The 25,455-nt window shown below is 43.9% G+C and overlaps 1 protein-coding gene across 2 annotated transcripts in view; it reads left to right on the forward strand.

The window, feature by feature from the left end:
- TYRO3 (TYRO3 protein tyrosine kinase) overlaps positions 1 to 24,844 on the forward strand; it is a 41,564-nt gene extending 16,720 nt beyond the window's left edge. For both annotated transcript variants that reach the window (XM_036384430.2, XM_036384432.2), the window contains 14 exons: positions 305 to 420; positions 3,261 to 3,438; positions 3,900 to 4,042; positions 5,321 to 5,465; positions 9,590 to 9,719; positions 10,544 to 10,644; positions 11,588 to 11,683; positions 13,390 to 13,470; positions 15,113 to 15,205; positions 15,912 to 16,033; positions 16,380 to 16,489; positions 17,928 to 18,087; positions 19,411 to 19,547; positions 22,375 to 24,844. In XM_036384430.2, the coding sequence (XP_036240323.1) occupies positions 305 to 420; positions 3,261 to 3,438; positions 3,900 to 4,042; positions 5,321 to 5,465; positions 9,590 to 9,719; positions 10,544 to 10,644; positions 11,588 to 11,683; positions 13,390 to 13,470; positions 15,113 to 15,205; positions 15,912 to 16,033; positions 16,380 to 16,489; positions 17,928 to 18,087; positions 19,411 to 19,547; positions 22,375 to 22,750 (1,988 nt within the window). In that variant the 3' untranslated portion in view covers positions 22,751 to 24,844. The remainder of the gene's footprint in view (positions 1 to 304; positions 421 to 3,260; positions 3,439 to 3,899; positions 4,043 to 5,320; positions 5,466 to 9,589; positions 9,720 to 10,543; positions 10,645 to 11,587; positions 11,684 to 13,389; positions 13,471 to 15,112; positions 15,206 to 15,911; positions 16,034 to 16,379; positions 16,490 to 17,927; positions 18,088 to 19,410; positions 19,548 to 22,374) is intronic.
- Positions 24,845 to 25,455: the final 611 nt, after the last annotated feature.

Raw genomic sequence — 25,455 nt, forward strand, 5'->3', positions numbered from 1 at the left:
GGGGAAGGGAAGAGACCTGAGTAGCAAAGGTGCAAACATCACACACTGGCATTGCTATCAAAGAGGTCAACCACTGCCTGTATGCACCTATAGACAGTGATGAATGGCTGACAATAGCTTGTCCAATGTTAAAATAATAGTTTCATTCACAACAATTCAGGGACACTCTCTGAAGATGTGGTATTTTACCACATTTCTGTTAGTGATTTCATTGCATAATTTTTAGTCTCAAGCCTCTTCCATTTCCTCGTGAATTCCTGCTCAGTTCTGTGTACACTGAAAGGTCTCTTTGTTTGCTTTCTAGCCATGCCTCTCCCGCCTCTCAATGTAACTGTAAGCCAAGTCACCAGCAGCAATGCCAGCGTGGTCTGGGTGCCAGGATTTGATGGCCGTGCACCTCTCCATTCTTGCACTCTTCAGGTATGGCCTCTCTGCCTTGTGCCCTGCCCTGCATAAATAATTGGACTCTTCTAAGCCACATTTCCTGGGCTATCATTTGCTCTCCCAATCTTTTAGCCGTGTTCCTATTCTTACTTCATAGCCTTAAAACATAAAAACTTAACAGGAGGCAACTCATAGGTGCCAAAGAGCAGGCCATGAACTTCATGCTCAAAAGTTAAGTGTTAAGGACTGGCCACATTCTCCTGGCCAGCAGCTTATCAGGTGCTTCGTGGCAGCTACTCCACAGAGGTTATTACACTGCAGCACACATGAAGCACACAGCACTCTGTGGGAAGTGCCCTGGAGCAGCTGTGGCTGCAGGGTGCCCACCCTTCGTGCAAGGAGCAGTGGCCCATGGTAGCTTGTTCCAGGGCAGGTGCCTGTGAGTCCCATGCCAAATCAGGCCTGTGCTGTGGGATGCCAGAAGAAGTGCAGGAATTCGGACATACCAATGAATCCAAGGGATAAGGAGCTTGCAGAGTATAGGATGTGGTACAGGAAAGGGAGGAATGATGGAAGCAGAAGGCAGATTGGGTTTTTTGATACAAGATCAGGCCTATTTGCATGTTTCAGAGCAAATTTAAGCCCTGTCTCTAAATTTTGATTGGTTTTCCATTGCCAAAGACCAGTTCTTCCCAGAAAATCAAGCTTGATACTATTCTATAGCTCTGCTAGGTGCAGAGTACTCCACATCTGTGAAAAACTGGTCTGCTCCTTGAAGTTCCTGTGAACAATGGTATGTGTCCAACCTCAGGCAGAGTTAGTTTCTATCATTGCATACTTAGCTGTAGAATCAGATCAAAGAGCAGGTAGCCCAGTGAGAAAATAAATGGTGATACCCAAAGCAGGCTGTGCAAACACAGCTAGGCACATTCCCCATGGTTTTATTTGCTAGGCCCCTATGCTTTCCCTACCTGATTACAGCAGCCTTATGAGCTGGAGTGGAATTTCTATGCAATGTTGCCAACTATGCAGAGGAGGATTATAAACTTAAGGTATGCTGGAAGCAGTCTAGCTAATTTACTTGTAGTCCTCTTTTTATTTGAGGGGAAAACAGAGATTTCATGCTCTGATGTTTATTATATTTCAGAAGTAAAGGAAATAATAATTTAGTTTCAACTCACTGGCAGAAGAGAATTCCTGAATGCAGCTGGCCCTGGTTTGTGGATTTTGTTGCTTTTTCTGTTCTTTTTTGCAGTTGAAAATACTTTTCTTCCTCTGTTTTACAATGTCAGTTATCTCGAGCTGGAACAGCCTATTCTCTCTGGCTTGCACGCTGCAATGCTAATCATTCTGGGGTTTAAGTTCTCCCTCACTTTTGGCAGGGGCAGGGGTGGGGGATGGGACATGTGGAAAAGAGGTTGAATCAGAGCAGCCCAGTTTCTGTCAACTCAGCAGTCTCTCACCCCTTTTCTAAGCCTTTTCTGTTCTATTTGGGGAGGATGGAGTTCCTGCATTTGAGTCTGGGAGCTGAATAACTTGGCAATGACCCTGCACTGTCAGAAAACTGTGCTTCCTCTGACTCCCACATTGAGAGATTCTGTGTGAGGCATTGACCTACATTTCCATGTGAAAATGCACATGTTCCTGGCTCCTCATGATTGCACTTCTGCTGGGAGTCTCCCAGAAAGAAAAGGGGGATTGGAAGTTTGCTGTGCTGTTCTGGCACTCGGGCATTGCAGCGGGTGCCCCAGGAGCACCGTGTTCAGACAAGCAGATTGCTTCTGGGGACAGGGCAGGGAATGGCAGTGTTTTCTGACTGTTAACACAAGCCAAGTTCCAGAGTGTGAAAGGGGCAGATGCACTACCACCAGCTCTTGGGAGTGTTGAACAGAAATGCATCATCTAGCAGACAGGGTTTAACAAAATAGTTGTCTTGTTTTTTCCGTGCTGTGGGTGACAGTGATAATGACAACAATATGCTTTTCTAGTCAGGAAACTTGAGATTCTTCCTTTCTACCAGCCAAATAAGCCAGTGTGCCAAAAGTGTATGTGAGAGTGAGCAGAAGGGCAGTGAGAAAGGAAGAAAGGCTGCCATATAAAATACATAAAGTCCAAATGACTTTTTCGCTTTTGTCAGTACATCTTGCTTTTACTCTCTGCTTTGCTATTTTGTATGCACTTGAAGAGAAAGTCTGAGCCTGGGAGCTATGCAGTGATTTCTGCTATTGTTAGTACAAAAGTAGGAGCATTCACTCTGTCTCTGCATTAAAAGCACACAGTGATATCAGATTTAAATTAACATTCATGCTGCTTTAAAGCTATGATTTGGAAACAAGAAAAAGAAAGATGTTGGAGTGGTAAGAAGTTTTTTCCCAGTTTAATTTGAAACAAGTTAGTTGAACCAAGTTACCTATGTCTACCATACCTCTCATCCACTACAAAATTGAAAATATACAAACTTCTGGAAAAAAGAATTGAGCAAAAGGTGACAGTAGGCAACAGGAAAGTTGCTCTACTGGTTTTCATTACCCAGATTTAAACAAGCCTCAGAAGCTGGCTGCTACCACTCAAAGTGACAAGCACATTTAGTTTTCTTTAAAGGAATAATAATCAACTGTAGAAAGTGTAACATAGGGAAGGAAATGTTTTAAAATATGGAACCAAAGTTTCGTCTGGTGGAAAATTTCTGTACTGCCCAAATGATGTCACTTCATGATTCTTAGTTTGACAAGTCCCATTTCAGTATTTTAAGCACTACTGGTGCTGTATCTATTCTTACACATTCCTAAATTGACAATTAAATGAATTCTTATCCATGTGGACATGTTAGTCATACTGTTTATGGTAACAGTCATCTCATTTCACTCTTGGCACAGGTAGCTGAGTCACCAGATGGCCAGGAGGTGTCCACTGAAGTCACCCCAGTGCCGCCCTTCTCGTACACCGTGCAAGGCCTGAAGCATTCCACCAACTACAGCGTCCGTGTGCAGTGCAGCAATGAGATGGGCAGCTCCCCTTTCACTGACAGGGTTTATTTCCAGACCCTGGAGCTTGGTAAGAAACAGCAGACAAGGACAGGACAGCAGTTCTGAACCTGAAAAAGAAACAATTATGAATGTCGTTAACTCCTTGCTGCTTCTGCAGTATGGGAAACATTATGCTGTTAGATTGCTCATCCATTCCAAGGGTCTCCCAGAGCAAACAATAATACACAGTCACTTGTGGTTAGCAGCAACGATGCGTAATACAGGGCTTTACCCAGCCGTGGAGTCTCTGCATGCTGGTCCCATTAGCTCTGTGAGATCCGTGGGATGTTGAGAGAAATGAGAGGTGCTGACCTGTCTTCTCCACTTGAAACCACACACAGAGTGCTGGTGGTTTGCAGAAGTTGTTCTCTCTCCTCACACCCTCTCTTTTCTGGATGATCTCAGGAAAGAGGGTGAAACTGCCATTTTCAGTGTGGATAGTGCCTTATTTTCCTGCACAAGTGATGCTGTTCTGTTCTCTGCTTTCAGCTCCAAACAGCACCCCTCAAAATATCCATGTTATTCAGAGAGATCCTGGTCTAATTTTGGAGTGGGAAGGTGTGGCTCCAGATGTGCTGAAAGAAAATGTCCTGGGATACAGACTGGAATGGATTCAGGATAATGTAACTCAGGTAACAGATTGAGAAATTACTGAGCCATTGAACACAGAATTACAGAAGGTTTGTACTAAATTTTCTAGGCATTAAGGTCCCTCATCCATACCAGGGGATTAGATTACTGACATTGCTTTTGTGTAAATGGATGTATTCTGACATTAGGGAATGCCCCACTATTTGACTTCAAGATATAGGACCATTTCCCCCTTCCTGGAGTATTCAGAATTCCTTCACTTGAATGTTCATCTGCAGACAGACCAGTTCTCTGCCATTCATTGCACAAGCAGGACAACATAGAGAGAATCCACTTTGTCTGTTTCTGCCTCTTTCTGGGCTGTCCAGCTCAGACAGTACAGGATGTGGGCTTTCTGTCTCCTGTGACTGGGCCTTGGCTTTCCAAATCCTAGCAGCAAAGGTGTATTTAACAAGTGAATGAGTTGTGCTGTAAATCACAGAAAGAAGGTTGTGGATTCTTTAGCTTCATTTATAATACTTAGGGAGTTGAAAGGACCCTGACAGGGTAGAAGGCCTTTCATTTATTTGTTGGCATTGACCTTTCCCAGGTATCTATCAGCCTTTGAAGTTCACAGCATTTCTTATGGTTTCTAACTTCCTAATAGGTGTTTACCCAGTGCTTATTAATGAAGAGCAAGCCTGTAGTAGTAGACAGCTAGAGGGAAAAAAGAATTATTTCCTGTTTTGTATGACCCATTTCACACTAGGTCAGCGTCATTGAGTGATGGTATTTTGAGTTCTCATTGAATTTACTCTGTGTCAGTGGTGGCAGCCAAATGTTCATGGGTCTGCTGTATGAAGAAGGTCCATAAAGCTACTGAAAATATGTTGACCTTGACATCGTAAGTGAAAATCGGGGCTGAAATTCAGAAGCCATTCAGGATTTGGTCAGCAAGTTAAAACAAACAGACAGATTCCTCCCTTGGATTAAAACCACCAGATGCTTTACAGTAAATCACAAGAAGGAGGTATATCTTTTAATAGCAGAAAAACCCATATTTCTATAGCAACGTGCATGGGAGGACTTCAAAGGAAGAAATTATTAAACCTCCTATCTCCCTTATGCCTTGGGAAACTATTAGCAATTTTTGGGAAGAGAAACCCAAGACAACAGCTCAAATCTCAGGCAAAACTGAGATAAGGGCCCAGAAGTCACAATTCCCAGCCCTTGTCAGAGTGCCAGTGAAATACATGTTTGGTACTGTTTTGGTTTAAAGGTGAAGTTTTACATTAGATGCCTTTTAAAACAGCTCACTGTTTATTGTCATTTGCACTCAGGGGGAGATGATTGTGCAGGACACAAAAGCCAATCTCTCCATGTGGAATCCTCTCAAAGACCTGATTATCAGGGTGTGTGTGCTGAACTCTGCAGGGTGTGGGCCCTGGAGTGACCTCTTCCTGCTTGAAGCCCAGGAAGTCATGGGTAAGTGTCCACTATTTTCTCCCTTCACTTGGGGAAAAAAGTCAGAAATACTGGGACTGCTGTTTTTTCACAGTCTTTTTCTTTCAGTGCTTATTACTTCCATGTGGGGTTATACAACAACACACTTCATCAAGGAGACTAGAAATTCAATAATCTTCAAAGAGGTGGTATAAACAAAACAGCTTCTGGCCTCTACTGTGTCTTCTTAGAACAGGGTTTTAATGTGCTTAGTGCAGAACAGAAGGGCAGACACAAGAGAAAATATGCAAATTAAGGTTTACACAGATTTACACAAGTAAACGTGGCAGAAGACTCCTCTAGTACAGATTGTCTTCTTTGATTTAATTTTATGCCATTCCTGACTAGTTTTAGTGAAGCCTGATTTAAACTGTGGCCACATGGGGGTTCATAATGGTTTTACTGAATGTATATATATTAAACCAGTTTAGCTGTCTCCATGGAAAAGCTGAGCTACTGGTAGAAGAGGAAGATGATGGTACAGATGCTGTACCATGCAATCTGGACCATGTGGATGGGTTTGTTGAGAGCAAAGAGCATGCACATGTGGAGTGCACTCCTAGTGCTGAAGGGCAGTTGGGCTCACCTGGGGTGATTTCCTGGTTGCTTGTGTTTCCCGGTGAGTGGGAAATGGCAGGCAGGCTATGAAGTAAGACAGGATGTTATATGGGGAGATGGGTAGAAGGGAGAAGGGAAAAGCTCCTGTTTGTGAAGGAAACTGTAACAGAACTAAGGGGAAAATGTTCCAAATAAAGATACGGATTGGTGATAAGAAGTCATAGAGGTGTGGCTGTGCAAAAATTCCACATTCACCTGAGGTTTTGTTTCCAAGTGGCTGTGGCAGGACAAGATATCAGTCTCTAATTTCTGATGCTGACCCATCTGCTGCTGCTGTCTTCTCACTCTACATGTCTCTGAGGAATCACATGGACATTGATCTCTCCTGATCCCTCCACACAGAGGGATGGCAGGGGGACTCAATAGAGGAGTTCCCAAGCAGGCAGAAGGTTGGGATACAGGTAGAGCAACCAGTAGAGAACTGTATCCTTACTTGCAGTAGTGCATTTAGTGCTGGTTTTAGCATGCACAATTACGCAGGTCCTTTGGCAGCCCAGTTCCTATGACAAAGTCAGCACTGAAGGTCAAGTGTGAGCATGCAGTCACTGTGGGATCAAAGCCCTCAAATTATTTAAAAGAGATGGAAGGGGTGGGAAGGTTCAGAGCTGAACCTACTGAGGTTGGTCACTAGCTCCATCAATTTTTTTCCTCCTATTTTTTGATTGGGTATTTTCTGTGGCACCCAAATACATACAAAAGTATCTGAAAGAATCAGGGTTTCCTTTGGAAAACAGCCATCACTGGCAAGAAGCCCCAGGAAATGCTTAGGGTTTGCATTTTACAGGGAGCTGGAATGGGGTAATCCTGAAAGCACTATATGTTGTTGCTTGATTGTTTTTATTTACAAACCACTTCAAAAAAAGCAGCATCGGGAGTGGTGCTTGTTTTGGCCAAATGCTGTCTGGAAGCACATGTATTTCTTCACAAGCATAATAGGCTGGAAGTAAAAGTTCACTGTGGAAACACTGACAGGCCTTAAGCAGCAGAGCTGCAGAAAGACTGCAGTTTTGTTTCAGGCCTGGTAGAAAACATAAGTCGCTTCCTTTCCTAAAATAGCAGCCTGGCACTGGTTGCTTTATATGAGAAATGCCAGGGGTGGTTTCTGCCCAGCTCCCAGTGCGGCAATAAGGATGACTAAGCTCGTATAAACTTTAAGTCGAATTTGTCATCATAGCAAAGCTAGTGGTAGCTCCACCCTACTTATGCAGAGATCTTGTGTGCTGTTAACAAAGATTGTTTTAATATTTTCAGAAACTTTCTCAGAAGAAACCTCTTTTTTTTCATTGCAGAGCGAGGAACAGAGTGGTGTAATAGCTTTTTCCTATCTGTAATCTTCACAATTGTAGGCAGGAGAAGACTCTTGGGTTATGTTCTTTGCACACCTTTGAAATATAAACTTTCTATGAAATAAAAGGGTTCGTTGTCCGAGGGCTCCTAAATACTCTTGTAGACTCTTCTAATAATACTGAATTCTCTCCGCCTGGTGCAGTCTTAAGGCATGTGCTGGTTGAAAAAGGGGTTGCAGGAGATGGGAGAGAGAGTTGAAAGAGGAGAGGCAACTTGTGGCCTGCAGCCTCCTCTCAAACTCAGTGACACAAGAGGGAAGCAAGGATGTGTGGGGCAGAGCAGGAGAAGCAGTGAATTTCAACATTCATTTCTATTTCTGACACATTTGCTATAAACTGTGAGATGGGATTCTGATTCCCAGCAGTTTAGAAACAGGGAGAATAATTTAGTTTAGTTTTATTTTCATCCATACTCCTTTTGGAGGGGCTCCCCAGAAGTTAACCTAAATCCCTGCTCTCTCACCAGACAGAGACTAGAAAAATAAGCCAAGAGAGGTTTGTGTCACCACAGGGAGAAGGAAGCCTTATTGTTAACTATGAGAGAGGACCTTTCTCATCAGTGTTGTTAGCTGTTTCTACCCTGATTGTTAGGCAAAATCAGACCAAGTGAATGCCTTGGGAATAGTGGAGAGGGTTGGAGGTTTTTTTTCTCTATTTTTTTTGAGAAAGACAGCTTCTGTTTCTGATCTCTCCCTCCTCATAAACAGCCTTGAAGGCTGGGTTGAAAATTGCAGCAAGAGGGAGTATCATAAGCCCCAGAGCCTGTAAAGCCTTCTGGGTGGTAAAAGAAAATGTGAGTCACTGAAGGAGATAAGATGCTGGAAAATAAGTACTAAGGATCTGATAATTTGCTTCAAGTGGAGAAGTCCTAGTCTGCTTCCTCCTTTTGTCTACAATTCTGTGTCCTTAAGCTCTACCTATTTATTAACTAATACTACATCTTTAAAAACCTGGATGATAAGGCTCCTCAAGGTAGCTGTTAATCAAGCCTCAGGAGCCTCTTGCCTGCCAGGACTCTGCCAGCAAGGGTTGTCTGACTATTTTTCATATGCATCTATGCAGAAATCCATCCAAATTCCAGCCCATGAACCTAACATCTCTTTTAAGAACAGGTTTATTTATACTGTCATGACTTATATCAGGATTACTTACATTATCAAAGATGATACTTCCTTACCTTCAAGTAAAGGGCAGTCAGCTGCTGCGGGTGAACAAGTGAGCATGAAGATGAAGGAGGTGCTCAGGGACCTGGTACCTTTTCTTGTTAGCTCTTAAACAATTTGGAATGGGGGCTATCCTAGATTTTAATAAATCCATTCGAATTCACATTTAGTCCTTAGTAATTGTATTTGGAGAAGAAATCTCTCAGGGATTTGGATTAATTTATCATTTTTTGCCAGGCATACATAATATTCTTTTTATTCAGAACTGTATTGCTTATCTTCCTTGCCTGACAGCTTGCTCAGCTTGGCAGTGTCTCCATTTCTTCTGTAGACATTTTGTAGTCAAAAGTATACATATTCTGGGAGCAAATATTCTTTTCTTTGGGGAGTGACATTGAGAAGCTGCAACCACCAAACAATATAGTAAAGTTACAGCTAATACCAAGTCCCTCAGGATGCTTCTCTTTGTAGGAAGGGTTAGAGGAAAAATGTAAATATTTTTAACCATATTGCCATGAGGCAATTGTCCTTCTCTGTTGTCCTTCAAAATGTTGCCTGGCTGACATTCAGGTACTGCTGTGTTACCTGGTCAAGGTTCTGGTCTGTCTCAAACAGGACAGGGTGAAACCCACACACAGAATGATCATGCTAAGGAAACTTCTTGTCCTGAGGCTCCAGTTTGAAGCGCCCCAGATCATGAGCTGATGTGAAATAATATAATCTAGTGCAGCACCTGTTACATTCTCAAGGCTCAAAGCCAATAGTTTCTGACAACTAGATGGTTCTGCTCTGCCTTTGCTGTGAGAAAGAGCTCGTTTTCCTGATGATTGGCTGAGTACCTGTTTATGCCAAATTCCAGTATACAAAGATCCACTAGGTCCAGCAGCATGGCTTTCCCATTTAAAATCTAAAGGAGAAATTGGTCTGTTTAACATTAGCAGTCTTCTGTTTCCTGACTGGTGTTTTCTCCATCATCTAGGTGGCCAGAGACAGCCTCCTTATGGGACATCCTGGGTTCCTGTGGCACTGGGCATTCTCACAGCTCTGGTCACAGCTGTTGCCCTGGCTCTTATTCTCCTTCGAAAAAGAAGAAAGGAAACTCGGTTTGGGTAAGGGAGTTTCTCCTTGTGCTGGTTAGAGAGATCTCTGCTTTCTCTTCTATTGTGGTTTCTGACTCAATTCTTTTTCAAAAAAGCATTGTGGATGGAGTAGTTTTGGCAGTTTCTTTGAGTAACTGTATTGGTTGGTTTTTTGTTGGAATTTTTTTGGGGGGTTTGTTGTTACTGTTTTTTTCCCATAGTTTTGGGGTGCCTGCCTTTTCTTCAAAATGACAGCACCAAAAATACAGTAGAAAAATATTATGTTAATAGCAATGTCTTATTAGACTATACAAATATAAACTCTATGAAGGTAATTCTTAGCACTGCTGCTTAAGAGAAAAGATCCACAGATGAAATAGCTGTATTCTTATGGTCTGAGCCCTTTATCCCATGCTGGTTTTCAGTCTATCAGCTGATTGTAACTTCCTGACTGCCCAGAACCTCTGGATCCCCAGTAAAGTTTCCTTTTCATCACCTCTGACTCTTGGCTGTGGTTTGCTCCTGACTGCAAACAAGGTTCCCACTCTTTCCAGTTTCCCAGACCTCCCTGTCACAGCAGCATCTCTGTTCCTATGACTCCTGCGACCAGCCCCAACCTGCAGCTTCTCCCAGGTACCTGGGAGGAGTGATTCCCCTGTTTTGGAAAGCTGTAGGTGCATCAGCAAAGCAGCATAAACCCATTGTTTCTTCTCTCCAGATACACCCTCTTTAACAAAACAGTCTGCAGAATTTATATGGCAAGGAGCGAGAAATCATCCATACTGTTCAACGCATCCTTTTAGAATTGAATGGCCCGTGTAATCATGGTCCTGTGTGTCTTTTCTGCCTTCTAGCCACGCCTTTGGCAGTGTGGTTGGCAGAGGGGATCCAGCAGTCCATTTCAGAGCTGCCAGGTCTTTCAACAGAGAGGGCCCAGAGCTCATTGAAGCAACATGTAAGTAAAATGACCTGAGTGATTCTGCCCGGGAAGCTGTGTTCATGCATTTACAATGCTCTCTCTGTTTTCACTGAAACTGATGTTTCTTGATAAAAAATATGGGATTAATTTACAATGAGGCTTAGACACTGTGAATTGCAGAGGTGAAAGGCCAGAATGGTTATTTCCATACCAATTACATAGCCCTTGCTAATTACAGCTACAGTCATTATGTATATTAATGCAAGACATAAATTCACCACTCCCTTGCCCCAGTTTCACAATACAAGGACTCCTTCAACTGGAAGGTAATCCAGTGGTGAGATAAATATGGCTGAACAATATTAGCAGGACTTTTTAAATTCAGTATGCTGAGCTGTGCTACAAGCACAAACCAATTAATCAGTCTTGGAAAGCCAGGAATTAGTAACTTATCAAAGAGGAGATTGAGTTTCAGGAATGGTCAGATGATCCATTAAGGTGATCCATTTCTGTCTCCTGCTTCAGGAAGGGCATGGCTCTCTGTGGCAGCACTGCTTAGCTGGGGTAGGATGATGCTTCAGTCAGTAATTAAAATGGTGCAGCTCCATCAGCTAAAATTAAGTTGTATAAACTAGTGTCTATCAGTGGCCCTTCAGATTGGATTTTGTCTTCTCAGTATTCTTTACATTATTTCTGTATTCCTGTTGTTCTTGGAGTGTTTAAGGGTGGTATTATCACACCCTCTCCCTTTAAGTACTGTAAGTACATTTTCTGATGGTTGAAAGTTACTGGCCACTTGTCTGAGGTGAGGCTGGAGGACATGGAAGGGAATTCTGCCCTTTTCAGGTTTTCCTGTTTACAGTGTGGGAATCAGATTGGAGATGGAGATTAGAACAGATGACTCTTAATGTTTTGACAGAATATTTAAATATCCCTTATTTGATGCTTCATTTGTTTTGTTGTTTGGTTTTTTTTCCAGTGGAGAGTGTAGGGATCAGTGATGAGTTGAAGACAAAACTAAAAGATGTCCTAATCCAAGAACAGCAGTTCACCTTGGGAAGAATGTTGGGCAAGGGTAAGAACCAAAACTGAGCAAGGCTTTACATTAAAAATCCCACTTGTGTTATTTTAACTATTGAGTAGGAAGAAGCAATTACAAGCAGCCTGTTTTCTCTCCAGCTTGTAGATGGAAATTTAAATGGAACTATCCCTATCGCTGGGATAAAACATTTCAGGGCTTTAGCATAACTAAGAGGATATTGGCTAAGCCATTCCTGTAATATGGCTCTACACAATCATGAACTGCAGCCTCTGCTCAGCTTTTCAAAGCAGTGTTAATTCACTGGTATGTGAATTTCTTGCAGAAATTTAAACAAAGGAATATTCAATTAACGTTCACCTTTTCCTTTTTCTTTATAAGACTAGTTTTATTGCAGGGTTTTTTGACCCTTTCCCACAGGGAGCATTCTTCCACTCCATCCCTCCTAGAGCAAATGTGTTTCTTTCAGAGCAGGAAGATGACCTTCCTGCAGAAGTGGTCTCAGAGGGCTTAACAATGCTAAGTAATCAAACAGCTGTGTCATCTGTTTGTGAGTGTTAGCTCTTGTCCAGTTTCTGGGATCCTCCTTCAACCCTCTTGGGCTGCTCCTGTGACAGTTAAACTGAAATTGGCTGCAGAGGGACCCCAGGGCATGGCCTTGGTGTGGGGATGCCAGCTGGCAAGACCTGGTCTGTGTTGTCAGCCCCACTGCCACAACCCCAGGTCACATGTTATAAGATGACATAACTGCATTGTCTTGGGCTCTGCTGACTCTACAGCTCTATAGTATGGGAGCAGCACAAACTACCTTTGTTCCTTCCCATTTTCCTGATTTGTGGTCAGATCCACTGCTCATGGTTTTTGTGAAGTAAGCACATGCCATAGAGTGGTGAAGGACACTGGTGAAAAGCCAGTGGGAAGAAGATAAGGCTTCTGGGGTAGTTGTCCTGAGTGCCATATTTTGCTTCCTTCTTTTCAGTGTCAGAGTTTCTCATACTAATGCACTGTGGGTGGGTTACAAAATTAGGGAGAGCAAATCTAGAGCCAGATCAAATGCAAAGAGGCTGTTAGGCTGTGGTATAAAACCTCTTTAGGCTAAATATTTGAAAGAGGTTTTGGCCTGTTGCATTTCTTCTTAACTCATTAGAGAACACACCTGGGCAAAATACTGCCTTCTGTGAATCAACATATCACTCACACACAAGTAGATACTCTGTTTTCTCTGGTCACCTGTGATTCATAGAAGTAATTCTCTGAGTTTTGTGAGATAAGGCTGCCTGTGTCTCAAATGGTTGAGCCCTGGCACTATCACTCAGCTCTGATGGCTGTCAATACTAAGAGCTTCCTCAGCCATCCCATCCACTTGCTGCTCCAGCAAAGAGCCTCCTCTCTGAACAGAACCTCACTCAGACTCATCCCTCATGATTTGGCTTCCCCAAAAATGTCTGCCCAGCCTAAACTCTGTCTCTGCATCATCTGTCTGGTCAGGAATTGCTTTTTTCCCTTCTCATTTTCCTTTGCCTTCTGGACTGCCAGCACAGTGAGCTCTGTCTACTGGTAGTGATATCTCTTCTAGACACACATGTGCTGAAAGCTGCTGTCTGGAACTGCAGAATGAAAAACAGAGTATTTCTTATGGGTACTCAGCTTCTTTGCCAGTGACCCCTGAAGTGAACCTGTTGTGAATCATACTTTCTTCACAAGAAGCTGTTCCCTCACTGCCTACTCTGATAATTTTGCAGGAGAGTTTGGGTCAGTTCGAGAGGCACTACTGAAGCTAGATGATGGCTCTTTCCAGAAAGTGGCAGTGAAGATGCTGAAAGGTATGTGGGAGCAGGGCTACCTGAATTACTCAAGAAAAGAAAGCTTGGAAAGATTAAATGTTGTCTGTCCTATTCTCAGCAAATATCCCCTGGTGCTCTTTATTTCTCTCTGAGCTTCCCACTCAGCCACTCTGCCCGTCTTGTCTCCCATCCCTTTCATGTCAGTCTTTTTGTAGTGGAAGCTCTTCAGGAAAGGACCTATACCACCTAGTTGCTTCTACAGCACATAGCACGTGGTGAATGCAACCAAAACCACTCCATCATGTAGCACAGACAGTTCAGACAGGTCTGCTTTGCCCTGATAATTCAGCAGTGAAAGAACAGTATTCCTGCAAGCACATAGCCTGGAATAAACAGAAGAGTGTCTGGGCTGAATGCAGTGACAAGCTAACTCAGTCAGCACATTTGACTGAGCAGCCCAGCTCCCTTCTGATTTGCCATTTGGTGAGTGTACATAACAAGGGCAACTAACAGGCAGAACTCTGTAACAAGAAAAGCAATTAAGAGATAGGTATAAATCAAAGGAAATGTGCATATATCTGTGTTTATATATGTTAACCTACGTTATTTGATCCCTTTAGCCTGTAAGGCAAAAATTAACTGTGACTGACTGAAAGCAGTCAACTCACTTATCTCTGGAGCCCAGTTTGCTGTCACAGAATAACAGCTTGTACTAAATACACTTAGTACCATCTAGTGTAACTTGTATCATTTTATCCAGCTTCAACAATAATTCTAATCAGCTTGCAAGCTTTTGTGTAGTCAAAATGTCTCCCTTCAGGCATTTAACTAAGGAACAATCTGTCAGCCTCCAGAGGAACCTTCCTTTCTTCATTGACTGTAAAAAGGGAATCTTCTTTTGTCTTCTGAATTATATTGAAATTACTTGCCTGAAGTAGATAATGTGAACACTCTCCTACAGGTCTGAGTCTGATCTTGCAGCAGGACTGGAGGACTCTCGCTAAATTCAGCAGCAGCAGTTGTGGGAGTAGTCGACTGGGATACTTCTTGATTATATTGATATATTTCCATAAATCTGGAGTCATAGCAATGAGAAATAATTTACTTCAGAATTTTGCTGATGTATATCACTGCTGAATTTGGTCCAAGCTGTCCAGTAGTGTGGTTATTTAAGAAATCTTAGCTCTAGTGCCTTTCAAGGCTCAATCATGCTAAGAGTCATAAAGGCATTTATCTTTCATGGCTTCCTTGTCAGAGATTAATTGGGCCCTGTTGTGCCAGTCACAGGCTCTGCCATCTCCTCAGTTTCAACATTTTCTTTCATTTGCGTGACGTCTCCTCTCCCTGACATTTGTAGTTTAGGTTCTTTTACCTAATTAATTCTTACATCTTTAACCCTCACACGGTTTGCACAGCTTCCAAGGAAAGTTCTTACTCAGAAAAGAGCTGCTAACCAGTGGTTCTTTACCAAGAACCAATTTACCAGATGTCCCTGATATGTGCTTACTGCTGCCCATCCCAGGAGAGAGTGTCAGGCTCTGCTTTGTTGTAAAACAGCTTATCTAGCTATAGGTCTGAGAAGATGTGCTGTGCCACAAAGAACAAGCTTTTGACAATCATTATTTGTAATGCACCTTGGAGCCACCTATAAAGAAAGAAAACTCACAGTCCCTTTTTCCAGCTGACATCTTCACCTCTACTGACATTGAGGAGTTCCTGCGAGAGGCTGCCTGCATGAAGGAGTTTGACCACCCTCACGTCACCAAACTGATTGGTAAGGCAGCACTGCTGCTCATGCCACAGAGCACCCCCTGCTCCTGCATTATCCCACACAGCCCCACTCTCCCCAGCAGTGCTGCTGCAGCCTCCTCTGTGCTGCCTGGAATCCTGTGCAGGTCAGCGCTGCTCCTTCCCGGGCCCCAGGGGGTTGGAGTGTGTGCAATGCTCCCCACACCTGCCCTCACACACCAGAACAGCCATCTCCTATTTAAGCTGGTTCTTTGGCTCTTGCAAATGCATCAGGGAGACTTTGGCTGGCTGAGACGTGTCTGAACTTCTGTGAAATGTGAACAGGTGGGCAGGTAGGCTATAAATAGGAGGAAGATTGTGCCTTTCCAAAATACTGAGTAAGAAGCAAGACATTCATGGGTAGACACTTTGGAATGCAGGTATTTTCCATAATGTGGCGATTGCTCTGCAGAGCCTGGGGTTGGGGCTGTCTGGTCTGGAGTGATCCTAGAAGCATTTATAGTTGGTTCTGCAAGAAGAGCTGAGTGGCTCTAGGCTCTTAGTACAGCCTCTGAAGCAAACAGGGTTAGAGGCATCTGGCATAAAGTCACAGAAGCTTGGAGCATGGAATCTACCCACCAAAACTGCACATTTTCCTCCAGATCTGTAAGAGGGAGGCATAGCAGCCTGTAAGATTCCTCCTGGGAATAATCTATTTGCTAACACCCCTTTGCTGTGTGTGTCCTCACCAGGAGTCAGCCTACGAAGCCGTCCCAAGGGCCGTCTCCCAATTCCCATGGTGATCCTGCCCTTCATGAAGCATGGAGACCTCCATGCTTTTCTGCTGATGTCAAGGATTGGGGAAAACCCATTTGTAAGTCTGTCTTACTGTAGAATTCCTTCTGGGATGTTAGGGGTTTTCAGAGAATGTATTTGGAGCAGCTCAGGATTGTGTCCCAAAGGCACTGGCAGGTGATTGGATTTTAACAGTAGAGGAAGTTGTGAGATGTGATCTTAAAGTATTTAATTCCATTCATGCTGGGGATCAGCTCCTCCATCCCATCCCATCCCATCCCATCCCATCCCATCCCATCCCATCCCATCCCATCCCCTCCCTGTATTCCCCATCCCTGCTCTGTAAAGTGGCAACAAATCTTGCAATTTTGTCATATGTGCTTGCAAGCCTTTGGGAATAGAACCTAAACTGTTATTTCTTACAGAACTTGCCTGTTCAGACACTCCTCAAGTTCATGATTGACATTGCCAGCGGGATGGAGTACTTAAGCTCAAAAAATTTCATACACAGGGACCTTGCAGCTCGGAACTGCATGTAAGTGATTAATGAGTTTTTAATGAAAAGAAAGACCAGAGTGGGTGAGGGAGGGATAAAAAACCTTTTGCATGACAGAAGTGTCAGGGGTCCTGCCTAAGAATGTTGATCCTTGCATTTAGTGACAACAGACATAGGGGAGCCATAGTCACTGTGGTGGGGTGTGTGGTGGTGCTGCTGGGAGCAGGGAGCAACTCCTAAAGTCCCACTGATCTTTCAAACAGGCCCTTTTTATAATGAACATTTCTATCATTGGTTTGCAGATAGAGTTTCACAGAGTTGATTACAGTATGTGTTTGTAATTAGCCACTCCACTGGTTGTGTGTCAGCAAAGGCTATTTGTTCCACAATGTAAAGCAACCAGCAGGAGGGAATGAGTTTGGCTGTGTTAGGAGAAAAGAACTTCCATTGTATGATGAAGTCTGTATTTCTGGTATCTATTTTGAGGACTTGATTATCACGATATAAGAACTGTAGTTTCCTTGAAAGCTTGTGAAGAATGCCTCTAAAAATATTTGCATGGTGAACACACCATATGATCCCACTTCACTGTTCTTGACACAAAACTACCTTGACTGCTTTGAAGGAAAGAAAAGTCCTTTTTTTATCCTTTCCACTCCGCTTCTTCCCTGAGAATGGAGTATGGAACAGCTCATTGTGACAGCAGAACTCTGCCTCTGAACAAAACCACAACAACCAATAAAATCCACAATGAGACACAGATTTCCAAAGGCATTTCAATGTCCAGATGTACAGGCAAAGAGCCTGATAGTTATGATGAAAAATGATGGGTTAGCCTGCTTTGGCATTTATGAGAAACCCAGACTGATTTTCTATTTTCGTAGACATCCTCCAGAGGAAGCTGAATGCCTATTTCAGCACATCTTCTGGAGAAGCAATGAGTTCTTTATGAGGCCTGGGAGCAAGAAGTTTGTGGCCTTTACTTGGACTGTCTGCCAACATGTATAGGTTTAAGTGGGTGACAGAGCAATTCAGACCATTAACCAGGCTTGGAGAGTTGTTGCAGATCTAGCAGTTCAAGCAGTTTTAACAGGCAGTCTAGGCAATCACCCTATGATTTTTTTGATTTCCAATATGGGGTGCAGGCCTTGGTGATAGCAGTGAGCATTGCAGATGTCCTCTGATAATCTTGGAAACTGAAGGTATCCGAGTTTGCTTCGTGTAAGAGTCTAGACCATCTGAGCCTAGCCACTTCCTTACTTCCTTAGTCATGATTAGTTCCCTGTTAGTCTGAAGGAACTAGTTTGAGACCACTAAGCTATTTCACATTGGTCACCAAGTAGATGAAATCGTTCTCCTTTTGTGTAGTACTTGGTGAGCTATATACCTTTGTTTGTTTTTTGGTTTTTGGGGTTTTTTTTGTCTGAGGTAGCCAATAAATGCTTTCCTTTCCTCATCTGTGAAAACTTTCCCATAGGTTGGATGAGAACATGAACGTGAGTGTTGCAGACTTTGGACTTTCTAAGAAAATCTACAGTGGAGACTACTACCGCCAGGGGTGTGCCTCCAAGCTGCCAGTGAAGTGGCTGGCTCTGGAAAGCCTGGCAGATAATCTGTACACAACCCACAGCGATGTGGTGAGGTTTGCTCCGGTGCACTGGGGACCACTTGTATTCCTGCTGGAGTGGAGGAATCCCACTGAGGGTGGGAAAAGGCCCTGGGGATAGGAAAGAGAGTTACCTTGTGTTTGAAGGATGATGTCAGAACTTAAGGCTAAAAATATATGAGTGTTTAATGGATGTTTTCTTCTTGTTGTCCTTTTATCCTTTTTTTTTCAGTGTTTATTCCCATCCTCTTCTTCATCTTTCCCCTTCTCCTCTTCCTTTTCCTCTCTTTATGCAGTTTTCTCTCTCTTATTCTCTCTTATTTTCCTTTCTCTTCTGCCTGACAGTTTGAAGGTGACATATGAAATGCGTGTGACCCACACACTTAGGCACAAGTGCAGGAAAAGTGCTCTGTGCTGCAGAAGGCATTGGTGGAACTCTGTAGATCTGAATACGTCAGTGCTTACACTCCCCATATCTTTGCCCCTGGGGAGCAAGGCTAAACCCATTCATCTGAAATTGTTACTTATTTTCCTTTTGGGATTTTTTTTTTTCTGATACCATCTTTGCTCTTCCTTGCTGCCTTTTGATCTATTTTCACACTAGTTTTGTCCTTCAGTCCTGTGGTCTTGCCTTTCCAGTTATCCCTGTCACGATGTCCTTGAAGAGATAACCAAGAGTGCCTTGTAATGTGGCTGCTGTGTTGCCCAGCCATTGCTGCATCCACTGTACACTGGGTTTAGTGATTGGTGATCACTAGTTCAGCCAGTTTACAACAAACATTGGACAGGGGTTTGCTTATAAAAATAATAACTTTTTGCACCTCACAAACCTTGCAGTTTAGTTGAAAAGTACAAGTACAGCTGTGCGGTGTAGAGCAGAAATGAATGTGAGCCATAAGGGGTTTGTTCTTGCCCTGCTTATTGGCTAAACTCTGCTTTCCCTTGTGTCTGTACATTACTAGAAACTCAGAATCTGGTGAAATTAATTAAGAAACTGATTTGTGAGCCCCAAACCAAAATATTCTTCTATCTGGAAATCAAAAAATTGATACCACATACCTTAAAGAACATAAGTAGGAAAGATCTGCAGGTGGAAGACAGGAAAGACAGCTCCAAATCGTCCCCTGCTCCACTGCAGGATGGGGCTGGACAGGGCCTTCAGCTGTCTCCTAAGATGATGTGCCAGCACCAGAAGCATCTGGTGGGTCATTTCTGTTTTGTAGATAGAATTTGGATAGTCCTTGCATCACTGCTGCTCAGATGACATTACCCAGCACAGCCTGAGCATACTGAAAGCAAGCCCAGTGAGCAGGGAATGGTCTGTTCACTTGTTCTGTATGCTGTTCTCTTTCAGTGGGCGTTTGGGGTGACCATGTGGGAGATTGTGACCCGAGGGCAAACCCCTTATGCTGGCATTGAGAATGCAGAAATCTACAACTACCTCATCAGTGGCAACAGGCTGAAGCAGCCCCCGGAGTGCCTGGAAGATGTGTGAGTACTTCCTCACCCTGCTGACATGATTTTTTGAGAAATTTGGCTCGCTGGAAGGAAACAGAGGCAGCTGGCTGGGATGCTGATCTGAATCTCTCCACTTTCCAATACACAGAGCCATTTACTAGAAAGTCCCTGGGTTAGCTACCAGGTATTCTTTGCTGGAAGAGCTCCCAGGAACCTGTGGTAACTACACAAGCAGCTAATTTGGCTCAATGGTTTCAACAGGGTCAACATTAGCAGTTCTTGGCTTTGTGGAACTCTATTTGTGTTTCCAGAACCACTGAACCCTGGCTTCTCAGGCCAACATCTGAGCAAAGGGATGAGTTCCATGGCACACCCTGAAAGCTGAATAGAGAGGTAGTCTAGCAAGACTACAAGGAAACTGGATTGCAGAGACAGTGGCCTGCATGTTCAAAGCTTGGCCCAGTTTTCAAATTTTGATCTACTACTCTCAGAAATAGCAGGCTGAAAGAGAAGAGAGCAGGTGGGACAAACTAAGGTTGTGTAGATCAGTGTCCCACCTTAAATTACATCTAGGAACAAATCCAGGACAATCTTGAAGATTCTGGTTGCAGACATTTTCAGACTTAGAGGAAGGACCTAGATAGTCCACAGGGCAGCAGGCAGCCACATGCTGCCGCCTGTGCTCCTGCCTTAATCCTGCTGCCAAGGGTTCACTCTTGGCCAGCAGATCACAGGAAATGTTTGCTCAGGAACCCTTCTTCCACGGGTGGTGGTTGGAAATTCCTGGTGTCCTCACATGGGGCTGGGATCCCCCAGGGAGTGTCACCATAACTTATCCCAAAGTAAAACTTGCCTTGCCTGGACAAGATGAAATCATTTCACTGATGGCCCAAGCAAGGCTCTGTGTGTTGTGCCCAAAGCAAGATATAACTATAAGCACTGATTTTAGTGGTCTAAGGACCTCTTTCCTCCCTCTTCCCTCCTGCTCTGATAGTGGATTATTTAATGTAGTTGCTTTCACCTTTTCCTTTTTTCCTACATAGGGAATAATCTCTACTCGTGTTACTAAAGGTGAACACTTTTATCTTCTCAGCAGTTCATTTTTTACTGAATATAAACATAAACAGTTATATTACTGCTTAAATTAATTGCACATCTGCATCATGGCTGCTCTGAGAAACTTTGGTTCCAAGTTGTGGAGCTTATGGCTGTAAGATGTTAGAGATGCAGAAAGTAGAGAAGATACTCACAAACCTACTAGATAGGCACTGGAGAAAAATCCATCAAAAACTATTGAAAAAGTACAACCATTGTTTTGTGAGGTGCTTGAGCTACAGGTTATTAAGACCTGAGAGAATATACCAGAAAAATCTCACTACACGCTCACCCTCAGCTTACATGCTTTCCCCAAGTGTTGCTACTGGACTTGGTCAGGAACAGGGTACTGGGGCAAAGGGACCTTTGAGCTGATTCAGTACAGCCAGTGTTTTTCTACCTTTCCTTCAAATGGATTATTCAATGGACACAAAGGTAAAAGCAAGTATTTAATTTGGTTGCACAGAATTGGAAGTTACTGTTTTACAGCATTTATAATAATTTCTACTGTTTGTGAGGGATGTAAATCAGGATTAAGACAACTGAACCATAGAAGCTTTCTGTAAAAGTAGTGTGAGATCAGAAACAGTCTTGTAATTCTGATCACAAGGAATACAAAAAGTAAAATAAAACCCATCATGAAATGCTTTATTTCCCAGTAAAGGCCACATCAGATTTTTTTTTTTTCCATTTACAAGTTCAGCTGAGGTTCATTTGGATGCAGTGTTTTTCAGTGCCAGCACTGTGCTTTGTTCCCGTTCCCTGCAAAACTGGCAACAATAACAGCATAGGAATGCAGCTGCCAGTCTTGTGGGTGATGCACAAAGAGGAGCAGGACAATGGCTCTGGCCGTGCTCCAGCGCAGCACTCCAGCCGCGGCCCGACCGGCGGGAGCGCGGCCAGCGCAGACACCGAGCTGTGAGCACAGGGCACTGAGCTCCTCTCCCTTTGCCCAAGCACGGGCCAGCAGAGCCAGGGACTGTCTCCTCATGCTGGCCCTGGGGCACCAGAGCTGAGGTAGCTGGCGTTTGACTGTAGGAGGAAGGCTGCAGGATGGGACCTGGTAATGGCCCTGTCTTCTGCACTGGGGTAGCACCTTTGTATTTGAAGGCCATTTCAGCATCCCTCTTCCAGCACTGAAGCTGTTGCCTGTTCTTTAACAGCCTCTAAACAAACCCAGTGTGCCTTTTTCCAGTCCTGTTGACAACCTGTCAGGCAGCAGCAGCAGCACACTTCCGTTACTCTGGGAGCCGAGTTAACATGGCATGAAAGAAAGGATACTCTGGAAATAACATGCACCTCCTGCAGTTTGATCTTTGTTTTCTTCCTGTGATTTATCTGCTCTTGAACTAGAATTTGAAGGGACAGCTTCAGCTGTGGCAGAGGTTGTGAGGGTGCTTTTTGTGAATAAATTCAAAAGCTATTACTAGGTGATGTCACACTCAAAGTCCTATTCTAGCTCCCTAGAGACAGCAGAACAAGGGCTTTACCAGGAAATTCAGCATGCTTTGACAGGGCTTTTGGGTTTTTGATACCGTCTAAATAACATTTTTGACCAAAGGGAGAGTGCCCTTAAAAATGAGAAGAAACAAGAAATTACACCCATAATGGCCATCCATGCTGTATCACCTGTGCAAGGCCAAAGCTGACAGTTTTTCGGGGAAGTGTCTGTGTTTTTTAGACTTCACTGCCCAGAGCCCCTCTTCAGAGGTGCAGGGCATGGCTGCTCCACTTCTCAATGCTCTTGTCTCCCTCTATTTTGCAGCTATGATCTCATGTGCAGATGTTGGCATCCTGAGCCCAAGCTACGGCCCAGCTTTGGAGTACTCCGCTCCCAGCTGGAAATGATTCGTGGGAGGATGTCCACACTCTCTTCCAGTCAAGATCCTCTCTATGTCAACATTGGGAAGGACAAAGAGGCATCTGCAAGTGAGCCTGCCCTGCACGCCTCCTTTGGAAACATGGATGCTGAGGAGACTGTTGCTGGGGCAGCTGCTGCTGTCACAAGTGACTATCGCTATATCATGAGCCCCTTGTGCCTTGGAGATGATGCTGAGGGTGAAAGGCATCCAGATGGACAAGAAGGGGAGGACAAAAGCCTTCTGTATGAGCTAGAGACAGAAGGAGAGAAGAGTTGCTAGCCTGTACATAGCAGTGACTCTGCTTCCCTGGGACTGGATGTGTGCAGCATGGTGCTGTCCCCTGGGGCTCTGATGCCAGATCTGGAAGAGCTTTGAACAGCACTGGCCAGGGCTCTTGGGCAGCTTCTGTAGCTTTCACCACCTGTGTGGGCTGCAGTGGCAAATATCTTGGAAGAACTGCAACCCCAACAACCCCTTGGATTTGGGGATGGAGGCAGTAGGGTTACAGGTTGACCACATCCTGCTGAAAGGAGTTCAGAGCTAAGGCGGCAGTCGGAGTCTGTGCTCTGCTTCTTCTCACTGAGTGCTGGAGCAGAGCTGAATACACCTTCTGTTCAGTCAGTGTTTGCTCTTGTGTAGATGTTGTCTTCAATCCTGGCTGCATGACTTTGGGACTGGTACCCCTGAAAACTCTAGTGGGTATTTATATTGTCATTCAGGACAAGAGGGCAAAATTCCCCTCGTGCTCACTCAGCAGTACTGCCTAGACTTGTTGCCTACCTCAGTGGTTCTCAAACTGATCAGCGGATCTGCTCCTACCCAGCACTGAATTTGAACATCTGGCTCATTTCATGCAGTGACATTTGCTGCTTCCTCAGTCCAGGGCTCTTTTAAGAGTTTCAGACATTTTGGTGAGCAAAGAGATTAGAAAAAAAATGAAAATCCAGCATTCCTCTTCTCCCTATGTATCTTTTTTTATGTCTTTCTTTTTCTTCTGTTTGATGCCAGTTCAGGCCTGACTAGACTTGCAGCTGACATTAAAATGCAAAGGGAGGGAGAGCAGCTGGCTTGTGTGAGGGCAAAATCCAACTTCAAAGGAATGGAAAGGAAGCAGTGTAGAGAGGACTTTACAGCAGTATGGGGAAACAGTGTTAATTAATGCTAAGTGCTGCCCTCCAGGAGAGGAAGAAGACTGAGATACAGAATGATGACTTGCTCAGTTTCAGCAGGAGCAGGATTCAGCATTTGCTTCAAAGTTTGATTATTTCTATCATTCTCTTTATTAGCCCTATGTCTTCTTCAAATAATGAAGAACTGTAGCTGCTACAGTGACATGTGAAATCAATTTCAGGAAGATGTGTGTTGAGGGGAGGGATCAACTGGAAGATTTCTTTCTGAAGAGAGAGGCCTCGTGATGAAAAGCTTGAGAACCACTGGCCTTCCTATTTAGGAGGCTTTTTGGCATGCTGTAAAAGTCACATAAAATGTGGAGTAGTATCACTGCAGCCTTCTAGACAGGGAAAAATTAATGGGTTTGTTCTTTGGGTTTTGTTTTGTTTTCCAATCAGCATGTCTGACTCCCTGTAACTGCAAGTGCTTGTGTGGTTTTTAATAATTTAATATTTTACTGTAAATCAGCATTTGTTTTGTGCAGTGGTTCCCAGCCAGGGAGTGCAGTTACATCTTACTCTACTTATCCTAAATATTTGCTAGATCTTAATTTCTTTTATTTTCACTGCACTAAAAACTTGGCAGTATTTCTTAGGATTCCACATTGCACTTCCTCAAACTAATACCACAAATGTCAGCATTTACTGAGGCGAAGGTGGGACCAAAAAGTCAAATGAGATTGGCAAAGGTGGGACCAAAAAGTCAAATGAGATTGCAGACTTGGTATCAGAACACTCCACCCTTCAATACCTAGTTTTTGCTTTTTGTAAAGTCGGGGTCTAAATATAAAATTCAGGTCAAGCTTCAGCTCTTATGAGAATTCTTCTTACGGAAGGGGAATTTCAGCCTGAGACTTGAGCATGGGCCCTTTCTGTTAAGTTTCCAACTGAACAGAGATGTCCCAGAGGTGTCTCCAGAAATTCAGTATGGTTTCTCAGTCACAGATACAAATTCTACCATCTTACACCCCAGGCAGTACAGGGTTTTCTCTTCACTTAGCTGGAATGCTGTAAATGCAGGTGAGAAGATAACACCTAACAAAGGGTAACAAAAACCTGTGCAGTGCACTTTTGCAGTGAGGGCAGAAGGCTATGCTCCCTGCAGCTGCCTAGGAAGTGCAGATGTACATATAGACTCTAACTCTGGGAAGCATGTCTTTAGTTTTTATGCATTTTTTAATAATAAAACCTGTACTGTGTTTGAGTCCCAGCCTCTTAACTGTAGCAGAATGTGTGATGATGCTCACTAACTGTGTGGGGTCATAGTCAGCCCAGCTGAAAGTCATCTTCTTCCTTCACCAAGCACGACTGAGCTACTTCTTGGGGGCAGAGAACACGTTTGGCCTGCCCAGGTTACAGTTACCCTGCATTGCTCCAGCCTTGAGATTGTGAAGGCCAAAATCTGATGGGCAGGGGCCAGCGGTTCCACGCAGAGAGGCTCTGCAGCCACCACTTTGCAGGAACCTGGGGAAGAGCCCTTTCTGGGACATGGTGCTTCCCACTCAGGAATGCAAGACCTGTGCATCAGTTCCTCCCTGAAAATTGTCACGTGCGCCCATCCAGCTACTGGCAGTGCTCTCAGTGGAAAAGAGGTTTGGAGGAGGTGGGTAGAATTCAGCTCCTGACTCAAGTGTTTCAAGCACAACATAAAAGAGCCCCTGGATTTCCAACTTGCAGAGAAGAAAAGGCGTACCTCACGCTTTTATTCTTCACAAGCAAACAGCATGCTGCACGCCCTCTGCCTGCAGCTCACACAGAGAGGAAGAGTGATGGGAAACAGCACAAGCACTCACCCCCCATCTGCAATGCAGGAAA

This window comes from Molothrus ater, chromosome 6, assembly GCF_012460135.2.
Source record: "Molothrus ater isolate BHLD 08-10-18 breed brown headed cowbird chromosome 6, BPBGC_Mater_1.1, whole genome shotgun sequence".
In the NCBI taxonomy this organism is placed as follows: Eukaryota; Metazoa; Chordata; class Aves; order Passeriformes; family Icteridae; genus Molothrus; species Molothrus ater.